Here is a 20,301-nt window from a genome sequence, read left to right as displayed (position 1 = left end):
AAGACATCAGTCAGGAAGTTAAAGCTTGGTCGCAAATGGGTCTTCCAAATGGACAATGACCCCAAGCATACTTCCAAAGTTGTGGCAAAATGGCTTAAGGACAACAAAGTCAAGGTATTGGAGTGGCATCACAAAGCCCTGACCTCAATCATATAGAACATATAGAACTGAAAAAGCATGTGTGAGCAAGAAGGCCTACAAATCTGACTCAGTTTCACCAGCTCTGACAGGAGGAATGGGACAAAAGTCACCCAACTTATTGTGGGAAGCTTGTGGAAGGCTACCCAAAACATTTGACCCAAGTTAAACAATTTAAAGGCAATGCTACCAAATACTAATTGAGTGTATGTAAACTTCTGACCCACTGGGAATGTGATGAAAGAAATAAAAGCTGTAATAAATCATTCTCTCTACTATTATTCTGACATTTCACATTCTTAAAATAAAGTGGTGATCCTAACTGACCTAAGACAGGGAATTGTTACTAGGATTAAATGTCATGAATTGTGAAAATTTGAGTTTAAATGTATTTGACTAAGGTGTATGTAAACTTCCGACTTCAACTGTGTATATATTTTTTCCGTTAGAACAGATTCTCTGGAACACTTGTTTATTTAGTGTCGTTTACAATGTTCCAAATGGTCCGAAAAATAATATTGTGATCTAACAGCACCTGTTTGGCACACATAATACTCACGCAATGCTTGCTCCTATACCTTCCTTTTTCGTGATCTCCAGTGGTTTCCACAACTAAGTAAAATGTATTCCACACATCTGACATCCCCTTTCCCTCCTGAGCAACCAGTAACCATTTTTCACGTCCTCCGAATCCATTTTGCTGTCAACATTACTGTGTTCGGAGTTTGTCGTAACCAATTTATTGATGTGATTTTGATAGGCTATAGGCTTTAGGCCCAATTGGTCACATGCATGCGATGTTTATGTTTGACATAAAGAGAGCAAGGGTTGAGGGAATATGGAATGTTTTTCGTTAACAAAAAAAACATATTTTCAGTCAGAAAGAAGTAAGAAACTAAATGGCTGAAATTATGTGGCAGCTTCAGCACGGACAGCGCAATAAACACTTGCTGGGCTGTGGTGCCTTTTCGCTGCAGTGGGGAGCGAGCCAGTCACACAGACACTCGCTGTCATATTTTTTATGACATTGTGACCATCAGGCTCTTTCTTAAATAATTTGTGTGTCTTTATTATTTAATAAAACCTTGTACTTAAAGCATCAGACAAGCTCAGTGCATACTGTGCCTTGCAAAAGTATTCATCCCCTTGGCGTTTTTTGTGTTTTGTTGCATTACAACCTGTCATTTAAATTGATTTTTATTTGGATTTCATTTGGATTTCAAAAAATTCAAAAAATAAAAACCGGAAAAGTGGTGCGTGCATATGTATTCACCTCCTTTGCTATGAAGCCCCTAAATAAGATCTGGTGCAACCAATTACCTTCAGAAGTCACATAATTAGTTAAATAACGTCCACCTGTGTGCAATTTAAGTGTCACATGATCAGTCACATGATCTCAGTATATATACACCTGTTCTGAAAGGCCCCAGAGTCTGCAACACCACTAAGCAAGAGGCACCACCAAGCAAGCGGCGCTATGAAGACCAAGGAGCTCGCCAAACAGGTCAGGGACAAAGTTGTGGAGAAGTACAGATCAGGGTTGGGTTATAAAAAAAATATCAGAATCTTTGAACATCCCACGGAGCACCATTAATCCATTATTAAAAAATGGAAAGAATATGGCTCCACAATAAACCTGCCATGAGAGGGCCGCCCACCAAAACTCACAGACCAGGCAAGGAGGGCATTAATCAGAGAGGCAACAAAGAAACCAAAGATAACCCTGAAGGAGCTGCAAAGCTCCACAGCGGAGATTGGAGTATCTGTCCATAGGACCACTTTAAGCCGTACACTCCACAGAGCTGGGCTTTACGGAAGAGTAGCCAGAAAAAAAGCCATTGCTTAAAGAACAAAAATAAGCAGACATGTTTGGTATTCGCCCAAAAGGCATGTGGGAGACTCCCCAAACATATGGAAGAAGGTACTCTGGTCAGATGAGACAAAAATGTAGCATTTTGGCCATCAAGGAAAACGCTATGTCTGGCGCAAAACCAACACCTCTCATCACCCCGAGAATACCATCGCCACAGTGAAGCATGGTGGTGGCAGCATCATGCTTAGGGGATGTTCTTCATCGGCAGGGACTGGGAAACTGGTCAGAGTTGAAGGAATGATGGATGGCGCTAAATGCAGGGAAATTCTTGAGGGAAACCTGTTTCAGTCTTCCAGAGATTTGAGACTGGGACGGAGGTTCTCCTTACAGCAGAACAATGACCCTAAGCATACTGCTAAAGCAATACTCGAGTGGTTTAAGGGGAAACATTTAAATGTCTTGGAATGGCCTAGTCAAAGCCCAGACCTCAATCCAATTGAGAATCTGTGGTATGACTTAAAGATTGCTGTACACCAGCGGAACCCATCCAACTTGAAGGAGCTGGAGCAGTTTTGCCTTGAAGAATGGGCAAAAATCCCAGTGGCTAGATGTGCCAAGTTTATAGAGACATACCCCAAGAGACTTGCTGCTGTAATTGCTGCAAAAGGTGGCTCTACCAAGTATTGACTTTGGGGGGGTGAATAGTTATGCCCGCTCAAGTTATGTTTTTTTGTCTTATTTCTTGTTTGTTTCACTTTTTTTTTATTTTGCATCTTCAAAGTGGTAGGCATGTTGTGTAAATCAAATGATACAAACCCCCCCAAAATCTATTTAAATTCCAGGTTGTAAAGCAACAAAATAGGAAAAATGCCAAGGGGGTTGAATACTTTCACAAGCCACTGTATGGAGTTGTTTTTATTCAAACACACTAAGTTGTGTCTGTCTATATATGGAAAATACGTTTCAACATTTCAACCAATCGATTGGTCGAAAGAACAGAACGACTCTTGGTCGATCAAGATTTATTTTTTGTCGGGGACAGCCCTAGCAGTTGAATGAGCTCATCTACCTAATTAATGTGTTTCTATATTATACTTCAATAGGCCATTATAGTACTGTACCACCTGATCTCCACAGTTCCTAAGTGCGGTTTTCCCACAAAGCATTTCCTTTGTTTCTACAGCCTCTCTAAGGTTTCTGAGCTTCATATCAGAGCCTGCGTCCCAAATGGCACCCTATATTCCCTATAGAGTGCACTACGTTTAACCAGAGCCCTATGGGCCCTGATCAAAAGTAGTGCACTACATGGAGAATATGGTGCCATTGGACACACACAGAGTGGCTGCCTGCCACTATAGCATTAGTACTAGGGTTGAGCAGGCAGGTGTGGGCTTGGCTGGCACATTGCCATATCTGTGTTGTTACTGTCTAAACAGTAGGGCTGGGCTCAGGGCAGCATGGCCATACTTCTCTAATCTCAAGGAAATTCAACCTTATAGTGACTAAGGGCTGGGCTATGAATTGTGTGTGTGTGTGTGTGTGTGTGTGTGTGTGTTTGTGTGTGGGCTGGGAGATAGAAGAGAGGGATACTGTATAGAGGGAAATAGAGCAGTGACAGTAGCTCTTTCTCTATATCTGCCTTACTGATCTTCCCCTTTGTGCGCTCTCCCCTAGGCTCTAGACGTAGACCGAGGAGTACTTTCCAAGATCAAGAAGTCTGTCAAGGCCATAAACAACTCTGGCCTGGGTGAGTACAGCACAACGCAACACAGCATAGTACAGAACAGTACAGCACTGTGCTTTACAGTATAGTAGGCCAGGCCTATAGTATTATACATTACAGTACAGTGAGTCAGTCCTGGTATACACTTTCCATATACTGTATACTGCTATACCATCTATATCACCACACCCACTCAAGTTTCACACCTTTTTGTTTACGTGCTAACCTCAGTACTTTTTAGTTGTGCAGCATGTTGGTATATCTCAAGAGATTACACAGTAATCTCTTGTACTATTCAGTGTTTGGTGCAGCACCCTCTTGTTTTCATTAACCTCTCAATGCTTCTTAAACTACAATAGACTTTACTGTATTGACACTGACACAGATTGGAGCGATTGCAGTGTTTCACCTACCATTGAACATTTTGATCTCAGAGGATCTGGATCTTGATTTGGGGGCCTTCACACGCCACCTGGAAATTGAAGGTGAAGTGTAACCTTGAAGGGTGAAGTGTAACCTTGAAAGAGAGAGTGAGGCAGAGAATGAGAGTGATATCACCTCTCCACATTCCTCCCATTCCACACACCTGTCCCAGCAGGCCAAAGGAACAGAGGTGTTGCTCATGTAACTCCAGTCCTTCCTATAATACGGTATATTAAGCGTCCCTAGACCCAGGCCTTTTCTCTCCATGACTGGCCCTCTCCACCCTTAACCCAGTCCACAGACCTTCCAGTGTCGTCCCAGGTCTGAGTCATAATCCTGGGGTGTTTTTGAAACGGATCAGGAGTTGGTAATCATGGATCTAATCGAGGGTGATCTGCACATGCTGGGAATACCTTAGCGCCTGCTTTGGTTTGGAGCTGCTGTGTAAACTAAGCTCTTAGTTTGTTACACACACTTCGCGCGCCCTTACATGCTGTTCATTGTTAAGAAGAGGCCGTGTGAGAATGGCTTCATTAGCCTGGTCCCGGATCTGTTTGTGCTGTCTTGACAACTCCTATGGTCAATTATCTTCCTCAAGCTTATTGGTGATTATTCATAGACGAGGCTTTTCCATTTTATAGGTCAGGTCAACTTAGAAACATGGACAGCATCACAGAGATGTGAAATGCCCGCAAAGAAGATAATATGAATATGGGAGTCTGTGTAGAGCCTCTTGTATTGTTTTTTTAATGACGTAAAGTGTGTTGTGATGACCCGTTACTTAAACTCTGGTTCGACTTGACTACTGACTGCAAGTGACCGCCGTGCATGTTTCCCAGCCCACTTTGACAATGAGGAACAGTACATCCAGTCTATGGAGAAGTTTGGGGACAACTGTGTCTGTAGAGAGGACCCTGAGGTGGGCTCAGCCTTCCTCAAGTTTGCCGTCTTTACCAAAGAGCTCACAGCCCTCTTCAAGAACCTGGTGAGACCCCACCACACACACACACACACACACACACACAGAGCTATACACTGTCGCATACTGTGTCTCTACCTCCTTTCTCTCTCCACCTCTCAAATACCTCCATTGTGGCCCTTGTTTTTCTCTTATTCATCGTTTTTATCTGCCCTTTCATTTTACCTGTCACAACCATGCGTGTGGAGTGTACACTTTTGAAGATATCTAGACCTATTTAAGACTATGTAACAGGCAGAACTTTCCTTTTAACAGTTTGTGAAAGAAGAGGTTGAGTGCTCAGTTGCTAATTTCATAGTGTGAATTGTTAGCGTTTCCTTCACACCTTGTGATGGGTGACTTGTGAAGGGTTTAGGCTTTCTTGAACAGAGTAGCCTCTCTGTCAATTCAATTCAATTTAAGGGGCTTTATTGGCATGGGAAACATATGTTAACATTGCCAAAGCAAGTGAAATAGATAATAAACAAAAGTGAAAAAAAACAGTTAAAAATGAACAGTAAACATCACACTTACAAAAGTTCCAAAAGAATAAAGACACTTCAGATGTCAAATTATGTCTATATAAAGTGTTGTAATGATGTGCAAATTGTTAAAGTACAAAAGGGAAAATAAATAAACAGAAATATACAGTGCCTTGCAAAAGTATTCATCCCCCTTGGCATTTTTCCTATTTTGTTGCATTACAACCTGTAATTTAAATGGATGCTTATTTGGATTTCATGTAATGGACATACACAAAATAGTCCAAATTGGTGAAGTGAAATGAGAAAAAAAACTTGTTTCAAAAAATTCCCCCCCAAAATAATTGAAAAGTGGTGTGTGCTTATGTATGTGTGCATTTGCTATGAATCCCCTAAATAAGATCTGGTGCAACCAATTACCTTCAGAAGTCACATAATTAGTTAAATAAAGTCCACCTGTGTGCAATCTAAGTGTCACATGATCTCAGTATATATACACCTGTTCTGAAAGGCCCCAGAGTCTGCAACACCACTAAGCAAGGGACACCATGAAGACCAAGGAGCTCACCAAACAGGTCAGGGACAAAGTTGTGGAGAAGTACAGATCAGGGTTTGGTTATAAAAAAATATCAGAAACTTTGAACATCCCACGGAGTGCCATTAAATCCATTATAAAAAAAATTGAAAGAATATGGCATGACAACAAACCTGCCAAGAGAGGGCCGCCCCCCCAAAACTTGCGAACCAGGCAAGGAGGGCATTAATCAGAGAGGTAACAAAGAGACCAAAGATAACCCTGAAGGAGCTGCAAAGCTCCACAGCGGAGATTGGAGTATCTGTCCATAGGACCACTTTAAGCCATACACTCCACAGAGCTGGGCTTTACGGAAGAGTGGCCAGAAAAAAGCCATTGCTTAAAGATAAAAATAAGTAAACATGTTTGGTGTTCGCCAAAAGGAAATTGAGGGAAACCTGTTTGTCTTCCAGAGATTTGAGATTAGGATGGAGGTTCACCTTACAGCAGCACAATGACCCTAAGCACACTGCTAAAGCAACAATCGAGTGGTTTAAGGGGAAACGTTTAAATGTCTTGGAATGGCATAGTCAAAGCCCAGACCTCAATCCAATTGAGAATCCCAGTGGCTAGATGTGCCAAGCTTATAGAGACATACCCCAAGAGACTTGCAGCTGTAATTGCTGCAAAAGGTGGCTCTACAAAGTATTGACTTTTGGGGGGGTGAATAGTTATGCCTACTCAAGTTTTTTTGTCTTATTTTTTGGTTTGTTTCACAATAAAAAATATTTTGCATCTTCAAAGTGTTAGGCATGTTGTGTAAATCAAATGACACAAACCCCCCAAAAATCTATTTCAATTCCAGGTTGAAAGGCAACAAAATTGGAAAAATGCCAACGGAGGTGAATACTTTCACAAGCCACTCTAGGTTGTATTTACAGTGGTGTTTGTTCTTCACTGGTTGTCCACATTTCACTCTAACTCTGTCTGCCCGCCCGTCTGTCTGTCTGTCTGTCCGCCTGTCTGTCCGCCTGTCTGTGTTTGCAGTTGCAGAACATGAACAACATCATTACCTTCCCCTTAGACAGTCTACTGAAAGGAGACCTGAAAGGGGTCAAAGGGGTAGGTATACTACATGTGTTATTAAATGTTATCAATCACAGTGTTTTACCATAACCAATCAGAACATGTGTTTTGCCATACCAGTCAGAACAAGAGGTAAGGAGTAGGCCTGTCCCATGCTAGTCATTTTGAACACACATAGCCACAGGATCCTCCTCCTAATTCCGATCCCTTGCCATTTAAGGAATGCCTTGTAAATTACTTCATGAGCAAAGTCCATGTGACTGACCTCTAACCTTGAATATAAATCGCAGTTTATAGACAGTTTAATATTCACGGCTTAAACTAATATCATATGTCTCTCCCATGTAATAATACTGTTATGTTCCTTTTCAACAGGATCTGAAAAAGCCTTTTGATAAAGCCTGGAAAGATTACGAAACTAAACTGTGAGTAAGCGCACTTTATTTTCGCAAGTTACAACTCCCTTTCGTTTTACCGCCACCACTGCAGCAGTTTGAGTTTCAAACAAAAGCGCCACCACTTGATATGTGTGGGTTGAGCCTTAATGAATGATTATAGCTTATGAGCACAAGGAAAAGAGGGGGGGGCCATAAGCTGCCACCACCATGAAGTTGCATGTGGGTTCAGTTTAACAACAAATATAAAGGGAAAACAATGGAAGCTCGTAAAAGGTCAACTGCTGCTATTCCTAAAACAGCTGACAGACAGACCCTTAGGAGAATGAGACTAGGCCTACAATAGCCGCACTTGCTTCCTGTTTGTATGTGAATACTCTGTCCGTCTGAGGTTATTTTAGTGTCAAATGAACTATGGTATGGACAGACAAAGGGGGTTTACTTTACTGCAGTTATACGGTACATGTCCCTAGTCCCTACATAATCTTTTCATTTTCAAAATGACAGGCATGAAAGAGATGTTTCGAAAGATTATTATAAGTTACTTAACGTAGGTAGAGATCATTCTAGTTCACTGTATGAGGTCTCGAGCAGGTCATTTAAGAGTTAATAGTTTACTAAAGATTAATGCCTTGTGCAAACAAACTCCTGTGGCATAGTCATAGAGCCTTTGGGTTGACGTGAGTGACCATGGTGGTTCAAATTGATGAATGAGAGCGGCGTAATAACGCTTAACATAAACCGATGAGAGTAAATATTGATACCATGTGCAGCTGCATGCTATGAGTTAATTAGTGAGTGATTTTTCCTTCTTCAATCCATTCGTGCTGTGCTTCACCAGCATCGTCATCGCTGTGACCTCTTGTGTTCCCTGCAGCACTAAGATAGAGAAGGAGAAGAAGGAGCACGCTAAGCAGCACGGAATGATACGGACAGAGTTCAGTGGCGGAGAGATCGCTGAGGAGATGGAGAAGGAGAGACGCATCTTTCAGTTCCAGATGTGCGAGGTGAGAGGGTGTGTACCACTGGTCAGGTCCCAGTTCGGTTTCGCTGGCATCACAATAATTTTTTATTTATTTTTTACATTTTTCTTTCACCTTTATTTAACCAGGTAGGCCAGTTGTGAACAAGTTCTCATTTACAACTGCGACCTGGCCAAGATAAAGCAAAGCAGTGTGACACAAACAACAACACAGAGTTACACATGGAATAAACAAGCGTACAGTCAATAACACAATATAATTTATTTATTTTTTTTATATACAGTGTGTGTAAATGGTGTGAGGAGGTAAGGCAATAAATAGGCCATAGTAGCGAAGTAATTACAATTTAGCAAATTAACACTGGGGTGATAGATGTGCAAATGATGATGTGCAAGTAGAAAAACTGGTGTGCAAAAAGAGCAGAAAAGTAAATAAAAATAACAATATGGGGATGAGGTAGGTAGATTGGATGGGCTATTATGATCATGGGTATTGGCTATAATGTGATGGACGTGACTGTGCTTGCTTAACAGTAGAGCTTCCTTCAGTGTCCCTGTCCCCTTACTGGGCTCGACAAGTGATCCTATATTTACATGAACCTTTTTCAGTCATTTAGCAGGTGCTCTTATCCAGAGCAGCTTACAGTTAGTGCATGCATCTTAAGATAGCTAGGTGGGACAACCACAACATCTTAGCCAGTTGTGCCAGTGAAAAGTGACCAATTCAGTGGCGCGAGTGGAGACATTTCAACACCTGGGGAGTGAGGTTACTGTACGATCTAACTCAGTTACATATAGAGCACAAACCGATCTGGGATCAGGCCAGTGCACCACCTCATCCTACCTCTCTGTGGCCATTACTAACTGTGTGTTATTCTGTCTCCAGTATCTTCTAAAAGTGAATGAAATCGAAACGAAAAAGAGGGTCGACTTCCTCCAGAACCTCATCAAATATTTCCACGCCCAGTGCAAGTATGTCATTTTCATTTATTTTGGGATTTCACATGATCAGTGTTTAATTGTTGGCTTCGTCTTTTGTAGGAGGGCAAATGCTTGACCCTTCTTGACTCTGAAAATTCCTGTTCTGTGTTTGTTTCCTCTCTCCTCACAGCTTCTTCCAGGATGGGCTAATCGCAGTGAATAGCCTCAAACCTTCCATAGAGAAACTGACGACAGACTTGATTACAGTGAGCCACTCTGTCGACCTCTATCTTTATCCTTTCCTGGTTTAATGCATTTCTCACCAAATGCTTGATAAGCATTTTCCAAACAATGTTTGTCCAATGCTTGTTCAAAGTTTATATAGTGTCAGTTTGAGTCTCCACAGGCCAGGAGGCAGTTCCAACACTGCTTTATAAAAAAGAGATGGAATGTTTTATTTTCATTTCTTTGTACTGTTCTGTCAGCGCTTGGCTGAGTGTTTGGGTTGATTGTGCTGAAGTGGGTCTGAGTTGGTCTGAGGGGTTTTCTCTCTATCTTTGAGGCTGCTTCACAAATGGCACACTATTCCCTATTTAGTGCACTTCTTTTGACCAAGGCCCATAGAACTTTTGTCGAAAGTAGTAAACTATATAGAGAAGAGGGTGTCAGAGGACTGGCCACCCCTCATAGCCTGGTTCCTCTCTAGGTTTCTTCCTAGGTTTTTGGCCTTTCTAGGGAGTTTTTCCTAGGGAGTTTTTCCTAGCCACCGTGCTTCTTTCACATGCATTGCTTGCTGTTTGGGGTTTTAGGCTGGGTTTCTGTACAGCACTTTGAGATTTCAGCTGATATACGAAGGGCTATATAAATAAATTTGATTTGATTTGAGACTCCTCCATATTTTATGATATTCTCTTTGGTAGTTGCCCTGGTTTCACTGCCTGTCTGTCAATAATGTGTCTCTCGACTCTCCCACGTCCTGTTTCTCAGATCAAACAGACCCAAGATGGAGAGAGGAAACAGCTGAGTCAGCTCAGAGATGTTCTCAAGTCCTCCCTACTGTCTGAACAGAAAGAGGTGAGCTCTCAATCACTGGAGTAAGAAGTGGCGGTGATTTAGAATCACACTCTCGTGATGAGGTAGTCCTGCCTGCGACTTAAAACCAGTGTCACCTTTGGTCCAAGAGGGAATTTCCTCTTGGTATTAGTAGGAGACCAGTGTTTTTTATTTTTTTTTGTTTAACTAGGCAAGTCAGTTATGAACAAATTCTTATTTACAATGACAGCCAACACCGGCCAAACCTTAAGCTGGGCAACACTGGGCCAATTGTCCGCCGCCCTATGGGATTCCCAACCACGTCCGGTTGTGATACAGCCTGGAATTGAACCAGGGTCTGTAGTGACGCCTCTGGCACTGAGATGCAGTGCCTTAGACCGCTGCGCCACTCGGGAGCCCACCAGTTACATAACCTTGGAAGCAGAGAGAAAGGGACCTAATCCAATTTCTTATATCAATCATTTCTCCAGACCAGTTCTAGTACATATGCTGTAATGTATTTTGTCTTACCTGTCTTGTCATAGCAAAATAGGAAAAGACACTAGTTCTACCTTAACAAACCTGTAGTCTACTACAGGATTATAGATGACTGGTCTTATGTGTCGTGTCACTTGGCTCGTGACTTACAGTTACAATGCAATAGACAGATGATGGTTACCACCAGTGGCTAGGAGAGGGAATGTGTGCTTTCTTGGTGAACTTTTGCTCTTTCCCCAATCAAGCCTTTTTTTTCTCTCCTTGAACCTCGATTTTGCTTATGGCATTGTCTGAGTTACAAATTGCACCCTTTTACCTGTATAGTGCACTACTGTTGACCAGGGTCCATAGGGCTCTGCACTATGTAGGGAGTATGGTGACATTTGGGAGGGACACGGCCATAATCAATATTCTTAACCACAGAGAGGATTTGAAGGGAATAGAAACAGCTTCCAGACAGTTAAATGTCAGGCTTGGCAGCACACTAGTCTGACATTTTGTAATCTCTTCAGAATGCACTGTGTTTACTCTGCTCAAGCCCTCCATGCAAATCTCTATGGCTTACAAACTCCAGAGTCACAAACTCTGTTTGAATACAGCGAAGTAAGGCTGAGGCTTACTGAAGCAATGCTAGCTCTCTTACTGAACCAAAAGGTGTTCAGTGGCCTTGCTTCATATATGGCCGTCAACAAGGAATGTGCTTCAAAGCACCTTCATTTTTGGCATTGTAGAGTAGTGTAGGCCTTCAGAAGAGGAGGCTGAAGGAACATGATTTGAATGAATGTCTGAGCATTGAGAGTTGAGACATATATTTTGTGTGTGTGTGTGTGTGTTCCTGTGTGTGTTCCTGTGTGTGTTCCTGTGTGTGTTCCTGTGTATTAGGACTCCCAGGCCAAACAGACTGGATACAGCCTTCATCAGCTCCAGGGGAATAAGGCCTATGGCACGGAATACTGTGGAATTCTCTATAAGAGGAGCGAGGGGTGAGTGGATGACCAATATGGCCTCTGGTCAGATGCAAGAACAGCTGTTTATTTAACCCGGCAAAGGCAGGGAAATAGTAGTTTGACTCGCAGTGGTGGGGAACCCACTGTGGACACCTTGCACTTGCGTTTTACTCGCAGCGATAGGGTGATCAGCGATAGGGTGATATGATGTCCTCTAGGCATACATGATAACATTTGCTGCTCGGGAAATGGTGTGGTTGAAGATGTGGATTGGTCATCTAGGTTATTTGAATCAGCTGTGTAGTGCCAGGGCAAAAAACAAAACGTGCACCCAGGGAGGCCCCAGGACCAAGTTTAGGAAACCTTGCTCTAGGAGAACATGTATAGAGAGGGATAGAGAAGTGTTGTAGTGTCATAATGAATATTATCTCTCCCTTCTCTTCTTCAGCCTGAGGAAAGTGTGGCAGAAGAGGAAGTGTTCTGTGAAGAACGGGTTCCTGACCATCTCCCATGGAACGGTAAGAGACTTCCTTTCCTGTTCCTGTCTTCTCCTATTGGTCACTCACTTTCCTTCATACCATGCCGTTATGCATGCTGCTTGTACATACTGCATGTCAGCCGGTGTAATTCAATAAGGTCTGTGGACGACAATGTGGACGACGAAGCACAATTACATTTTTTGTTGTTGATGAAGAGCCAGACCACATGTTAAGACAGAGCAAGAAGAAGATGAAAAGAAAGAGCATGTACTTTTTTTACCCCCTTTTCTCCCCAATTGGTAGTTACAGTCTTGTCCCATCACTGCAACTTCCATATGGACTCGGGAGAGGCGAAGGTTGAGAGCCATGTGTCCTCCGAAACACAACCCCGCCAAGCCGCACTGCTTCTTGACACACTGCCCGCTTAACCCGGAAGCCAGCCGCACCAATGTGTCGGAGGAAACACCGTCCAGCTGGCGACCAACGTCAGCGTGCATGCGCCACAAGGAGTCGCTAGAGCACAATGGGACATGGACATCCCAGCCGGCCAGACCCTCCCCTAACCCGGACGACGCTGGGCCAATTGTGCGCCGCCTCATGGGTCTCCCGGTCGCGGTCCTGGCTGCAACACAGCCCGGGATCAAACCCGGATCTGTAGTGACACGTCTAGCACTGCAATGCAGTGCCTTAGACCACTGCGCCACTCGGGAGGCCTAGAATTTCAATCGAAGATTGAACTCTTTTTTTGGTCTGAAGGCGGGATGATTTCTGTATTAACGCTTGACTGGATTCCTGCTATGCACAGGATTTTCTCTTTCTTTTTTGACTGGATTCCTGTTGACCACTTCTAGGAATCTAATCACAAACGGCTAAAAGTTATTTCGTGCATGACATTCCTCTTGACAACATTACCCTAATGTCAAAACGTCATTAATCTTAACGGCATAGCATTGTCTCAGTTGTGATTAGGGCTGTAACGGTGACCGTATTACCGCCACACCGGCGGTCACGAGTCACGATGGCAGTCAAATTCCACTAAATCGTTTAGTCACGGTAATTAAGGTTCTCCAAGCTCTGATGCTGCTGATGGTCATTAGTAGCCTACCAAACTTCCTAACTGCCTGGTACTAAGCACTCTGTCAATGCAAATTTAATCGAAAATGTAATCAAACTCTTCATGACAGCTCATGTTGAGCAACATTTCTATAGGCTATGCAATTGCTTGAGAAAACCTCTATTAAAGGCCTCTATTAAAGGATCCCATCATCTTTCTATAGGCTAGGCCTACTATATTTATTTCTCATCTTTCCTAATATTAAGCACATTGCTTCTCTTTACAACAGGAGTATAGCCTACCTGGATGCCGTGAAAATGAGCCACGAGAAAAGCGTCCTCCATTCGCTATTTTAAGTGCATAGATTTATATTTTATTTAACTAGGCAAGTCAGTTAAGAACAAATTCTTATTTACAATGATGGCCTACCAAAAGGCAAAAGGCCTCCTGCGGGGACGGGGGCCTGGGATTAAAAAATAAATAAACACACATTACAACAAGAGAGACAACACAACACTACATAAAGATAGACCTAAGACAACAACATAGCAAGCATGGTAGCAACACAACATAACAACAACATGGTACAAACATTATTGGGCACAGACAACAGCACAAAGGGCAAGAAGGTAGAGACAACAATACATCACACAAAGCAGCCACAACTTTCAGTAAGAGTGTCCATGATTGAGTCTTTGAATGAAGAGATTGAGATAAAACTGTCCAGTTTGAGTGTTTGTTGCAGCTCGTTCCAGTCGCTAGCTGCAGCGAACTGAAAACAGGAGCAACTCAGGGATGTGTGTGCTTTGGGGACCTTTAACAGAATGTGACTGGTAGAATGGGTGTTGTATGTGGAGGATAAGTGCTGCAGTTGATATCTCAGATAGGGGGGAGTGAAGCCAATGAGGGTTTTATAAATAAGCATCAACCAGTGGGTCTTGCGACGGGTATACAGCGATGACCAGTTTACAGAGGAGTATAGAGTGCAGTGATGTGTCCTATAAGGAGCATTGGTGGCAAATCTGATGGTCCGAATGGTAAAGAACATCTAGCCGCCCGAGAGCACCCTTAACTGACGATCTATAAATGATGTCTCCGTAATCTAGCATGGGTAGGATGGTCATCTGAATCAGGGTTAGTTTGGCAGCTGGGTGAAAGAGGAGCGATTATGATAGAGGAAACCAAGTCTAGATTTAACTTTAGCCTGCAGCTTTGATATGTGCTGAGAGAAGGACAGTGCTCCGTCTAGCCATACTCCCAATTACTTGTATGAGGTGACTACCTCAAGCTCTAAACCCTCAGAGGTAGTAATAACACCTGTGGGAAGAGGGGCATTCTTCTTACCAAACCACATGACCTTTGTTTTGGAGGTGTTCAGAACAAGGTTAAGGGTAGAGAAGGCTTGTTGGACACTAAGAAAGCTTTGTTGTAGAGCATTTAACACAAAATCCGGGGAGGGGCCAGCTGAGTATAAGACTGTATCATCTGCATATAAATGGATGAGAGAGCTTCCTACTGCCTGAGCTATGTTGTTGATGTAAATTGAGAAGAGCATGGGGCCTAGGATTGAGCCTTGGGGTACTCCCAGTGGCTAAGACAGCAGATTTTCTGACTTTATACACTGCTCTCTTTGAGAGAGGTAGTTAGCAAACCAGGCCAAAGACCCCACAGAGAAACCAATACTCCTTATCCAGCCCACAAGAATGGAATGGTCTACCGTAATAAAATAAAAATAGCAGCACAATATTGCTTAGAATCAAGGGCAATGGTGACATCATTGAGGACCTTTAAGGTTGCAGTGACACATCCATAACCTGAGCGGAAACCAGATTGCATACCCGAGAGAATACTATAGACATCAAGAAAGGCAGTCATGTATAGATGACATGTATTTTTTCCCCTGCCTCTGTTCCGAGACAGGTGCATGATAATGGTCCATTAAAAATCAAAACAAATTTGACACATACATTATTTAGTTACTAGGCTAATAATGTCACCCATCAAACTATTCTTGATTTAAGCTTGTCTTTACATATACTACATTTTTGTATATGTAAAGACAAGATTAAATCAAGAATAGTCTGATGGGTGACAATATTAGCCTATTACTTATAAATGATGTATTATCACTAGTGAATGTTGCCCAGCGTGTGCAGTAAGGCAAGACACAGCACATGCCTTTTTTTGCTACTCGCACACCTCATGTACCCCGGCCCATAGGCCTCTAAGTTTTGATAAGGTTTGTATCACAACTAAAGTAGCCAAATAACTTCTTAAAATTAAGCACATTAATCCCTTTACAACCGGTGAAGACCCTAACTTCGATAAATACGGGGAAGATCATTTTCACCATAAAAAAATGCACTTTTTATAATAAAAGCATTACATGCACAATCTCATTTGTGGTCACTTTTGAAAATGGTGTTTTCCCGCTAATGGAACATTTGCTCTTACTGCCGTGTGTGGATTGCTGCGCTTATAATTTGAAGAAATAGCCTAATAGTTGATCAACATTTTAAGGTAAACATTCTGATCTGTTGCGTCAGCCTCATTGCTTAAAAAAGTTGTATTCATTTGGGATCTATCGCATCCCACAACTGTCCCAGAAAATATTTGGGATATTTTCTTCTCGCACAGAATAGAATATGTCAACTTTTGTACTATGGGGATAAGTAAATTAGGGGGTATGCCAGGAAATTCGAGGCATTATCAAGTGCTTGTCAAATTGTGAATGAGAGACAAAAAACAAAGCAGAGCTTATGCCTTTCATGAGACTTTTTTCGAATCATCATTAGAGTCACATCATGCAGCCTTAGAATGTATAAAAATCTAAATATATAGCCCAACGTAAGTATCACAACTAAAGTTATGTAAATAACTCTAAATTAAGCATATAGGAGTACCTATGTCTTTGTTAACCGCACAACACAGAATGTGCACACTCCCTCAAATCGTTTGGAGAAGATATCCTTTCTATTTTATTCAGCTCTGTTCAAATGTATTCTTCATACTATAACATAATGTAAAATAATGCCATGGAATTCTAAGCAAATCTTGTCCTCTAAATGAACTAGGGTAGCCCACAGCCATATGACATAGCCAGATCAGGGCCTAACATAAGGACACCTCAGAGCACGCTGTTCTGTTCATCTGAAATAGAATACATTTTCTTCACATCATGTTTCTTTAGACCTATCTAAAATAAATCATGGATTTATTGTGAAGGTGTAGGCTATATTACATGGATTTATTAGACTTTATAAAATGTAGATGTTCCAAAGGTCTGCATCAGTGGCTTGTAAGCCAGAAGATGCTAAATGTGTTTATGTTAATTAACGGGTCAATTACCGTGAGAACGGCAGTTATTTGCTTGACAATCCACAGCTCACAGAATGTCATGATCACAAAATGTCATGATCACAAAATGTCATGATCACAAAATGTCATGACAGATGTCATTTTAATAACAGACAAAACGTCTGTCAGGTCCTGAAACCTCCACCATCACAGCAGCCTCTTGTCAGACACTGTACAAGAGCTATTGTTTGAATGCTGAAATTTCCCCTGAGCATGGCTTCCATGGTGAATTTGTTCAGGGATGAAGGGAGAAAACACTACAGTTTACTAGACTGACCAGGTGAATCCAGGTGAAAGCTATGATCCCTTATTGATGTCACTTGTTAAGGGGAGGACACAGGTTAAAGAAGGATTTTTAAGCCTTTAGACAATTGAGACATGGATTGTATGTGTGCCATTCAGAGGGTGAATGGGCAAGACAAAATATTTAAGTGCCTTTGAACAGGGTGGGTGCCAGGCGCACCAGTCTGAGTGTGTGAAGAACTTCAAACCTGCTGGGTTTTTCATGCTCAACAGTTTCCTGTGTGTATCAAGAATGGTCCACCATCCAAAGGAAATTTGGGTTTACTGCTGTAAATCTGCGACATTTGTGGGTTTTCAAGCATTAACTGCTTGTTTCAAGTCCTGCCCACAGCATCTCAATTGGGATTAAGTCCAAAACTTTAAATGTGTTGCTTTTTAGCCATTTTCATGTAGACTTGATAGTAGTTTTTTTTTTATCATTGTCTTGCTGGATGACCCAGCTGTGCCTCAGCTCACAGACGGATGGCCTGACATTCTCCTGTAAAATTCTCTGATACAGAGCAGAATTCATGGCTCCTTCTATTAAGGCAAGTTGTAGGGATTCTGGGGCAGCAAAGCATCCCCAATACTTTTTCACAGAACTGTACGATAGACCATATATTGCGTTCCCTACAGGTTATAGAAAGAGCAGGAGCTCTGAACTATCCATTCAGACCCCAGTCTTACCTACCTACAGGTTATGGAAAATTTGCTCTTTTAGTATTTCTCCAGTAGGTTTCCTGAAGGAGAAAGCCTCCACTTCTATGTCAAAGATAAAACAAAAACACTGTAGTAAATACTACAGTATAGTAATGTCTGCAAAAACACTACAGTAAATACTACCGTATAGTACAGTTTGGAAAAACACTACAGTAAAAACTACAGTATACTACAATCCGCAAAAACACTACAGTAAATACTACAGCATACTACAATCTGCAAAAACACTACATTAATTACCATAGTATATTTTACAGTTTTCTTTTACTACAGTATTTATACTATGGTTAGCTGTAAGTACTACAGTATAGTACAGTAAATACTACAGTAAAGTCCGCAAAAACACAACCGTAAATGCTATAGTATTTATACAATAGTATACATAGTCTATATAGAATTTTTTTCATTTGGGAAGGGTCACATTTGTTCTGTTTCAGTGCATTTCACATTGTTACTGTACTCACATTAAAGAACTGGACAATAATTTTGTGACACCTAAAAACAATGCTGTTCATTGGGCCTTTATAGGGATGTGGCTGTAAGCAGCATACCATTTAATTCAACAATGATACATTTATGGGTTACTGCTGCATTTGATAATGTTATTTTTCTGAAGTTATTTTATTTTGTTTGACATCACACAACTGACTTAGTTTATGGGAAAGTTCCATGCATACTGTATGATCCATTTTAGCATTCAAATGTTTATCTTATTCTCTGGTCCACTCTCTTCTCTCATCCGTCTCTGCTCCTCTTTCATAGGCGAACAGACCACCAGCTAAACTCAACCTGCTAACCTGTCAAGTGAAGCTCAACCCAGATGAGAAGAAAAGCTTTGATCTCTTCTCCCGTAAGTTACGCAGCATTTTGAGGCTCATCTCCATCTCAAACCTCTGCAACCCTGGACTACAGTTTTTCAATGACAGCCATTTCATCTTCCATCTAGTACTATAGACGCCTTCCGGTAGCCTAGCTTCTCTTACTGCAACTACCTCTTACTCAAACTGATCTCATTCTTTGTTTACCCAAACAGATGACAGAACCTATCACTTTCAAGCTGAGGAAGAGACTGAGTGTCAGATGTAAGTACCATAGGGGTTCACTGAACCCATGTAAACTGTCTGTGCCATTTGCACTGTGCAAGTTTGTGTGCAAACATTGTGTATACATCATTATGCAGGGTGTCCACTCTGCCCAGAGTGGATGAAAACACACTTTGGTGATGAAATTTCACTTCCTTATTTTATAAAATACATTTTACCAAGACAAATATGATTCTTCATGTTCTGAATCGTTCAGTGGGGTCTTTCTCGAACATAGGATTAACATTATGTCCCAAAATTCGGATTTCATACCTAATACATCCGGGTAATAAGCTCCGAGCTCTGTTGACATAGCTGTGCTGCTTTTTCACTGCAACTTTTGAGGATTTTACATGTTGTGGTGGTTGTCTGCAAAGTTGTTTCCGTGTGTCGCAAAAGTAGCATTACACGAGCTGAATTAAATGTAAAAGGCTTTGAAAAAAAAAAATGGTGGTATGCTCAGTGCTCTGTTGCCATTTCACAGAGATACGCATGTTTCTGTGAGAGATCTTTTTTTAAAAAAAGAATAGCATTCATTTGAAAAGTGTATACTAACATATGAAAATACTACATGTCATGTCTCAAACTCGATTTCTATCTTACCTCTATATTGTTTTATGATGAGATGAGTTCATCAGTGAGCCTGTCAGAGTGCCTGCTAATTCTCAAACAGCATACAGCCTAGCTGACGCAATGCTAGTATCTTCTCTGGTCCCCATTGATTTAGTCACCCTAATTTTGGCCTTCTTACAAAGCTAAAAACTCCAACTTTTGAACGGATTATGATAGAGACGTGAGGTTTGGACCATTGGTTTTCTCAGAAGAGTATCTACACATGTAACATTGTTTAAAATATGTGTTTTTGATTGGTCACCCTATATCAGGGATCATCAACTAGATTCAGCCGCGGGCCGATTTCTTTCTTGAGTGGATGGAGGTCGGAACATAATTACAAATCATTTGTAGGCTACAAATTTACCGCAAGCCAAAACAGGTATAATTTTTCACTAAATCATCATCATTTAAAATGTGTATACGATCACATATACACTACATGACCAAAAGTATGTGGACATGTGCTCGTTGAACATCTCATTCCAAAATCATGGGCATTAATATGGAGTTGGTCCCCCCCTTTGCTGCTATAATAGCCTCCACTCTTCTGGGAAGGCTTTCCACTAGATGTTGGAACATTGCTGTGGGGACTTGCTTCCATTCTGCCACAAGAGCATTAGTGAGGTCGGGCACTGATGTTTGGCGATTAGGCCTGGCTCGCAGTCGGCATTCCAATTCATCCCAAAGGTGTTCGATGGGGTTGAGGTCAGGGCTCTGGGCAGGCCAGTAAAGTTCTTCCACACCGATCCCGACAAACCACTAATGTATGAACCTTGATTTGTGCACGGGGGCATTGACAT

General features: G+C 41.8%; 1 protein-coding gene and 1 non-coding gene across 2 annotated transcripts in view; both read left to right on the top strand.

Annotated features, from left to right (window-relative positions):
• asap2b (ArfGAP with SH3 domain, ankyrin repeat and PH domain 2b) overlaps nt 1–20,301 on the top strand; it is a 50,126-nt gene that overhangs the window by 17,835 nt on the left and 11,990 nt on the right. The window contains exons 2-13 of the mRNA XM_029754926.1: nt 3,626–3,698; nt 4,937–5,082; nt 7,099–7,173; nt 7,513–7,562; nt 8,410–8,539; nt 9,401–9,486; nt 9,626–9,701; nt 10,423–10,509; nt 11,848–11,948; nt 12,361–12,430; nt 18,567–18,654; nt 18,838–18,886. Of these exons, the coding sequence (XP_029610786.1) occupies nt 3,626–3,698; nt 4,937–5,082; nt 7,099–7,173; nt 7,513–7,562; nt 8,410–8,539; nt 9,401–9,486; nt 9,626–9,701; nt 10,423–10,509; nt 11,848–11,948; nt 12,361–12,430; nt 18,567–18,654; nt 18,838–18,886 (1,031 nt within the window). The remainder of the gene's footprint in view (nt 1–3,625; nt 3,699–4,936; nt 5,083–7,098; nt 7,174–7,512; nt 7,563–8,409; nt 8,540–9,400; nt 9,487–9,625; nt 9,702–10,422; nt 10,510–11,847; nt 11,949–12,360; nt 12,431–18,566; nt 18,655–18,837; nt 18,887–20,301) is intronic.
• Nucleotides 17,788–17,842, top strand: LOC115147806 (U7 small nuclear RNA). The gene has a single exon (XR_003866509.1). It is a non-coding gene; the product is annotated as a U7 small nuclear RNA (small nuclear RNA).

The sequence above is a fragment of the Salmo trutta genome, chromosome 1 (assembly GCF_901001165.1).
Source record: "Salmo trutta chromosome 1, fSalTru1.1, whole genome shotgun sequence".
NCBI lineage: Eukaryota > Metazoa > Chordata > Actinopteri > Salmoniformes > Salmonidae > Salmo > Salmo trutta.
Note: the sequence above shows the minus strand (reverse complement) of the source record. Positions and strands in the feature narration are given on the sequence as shown.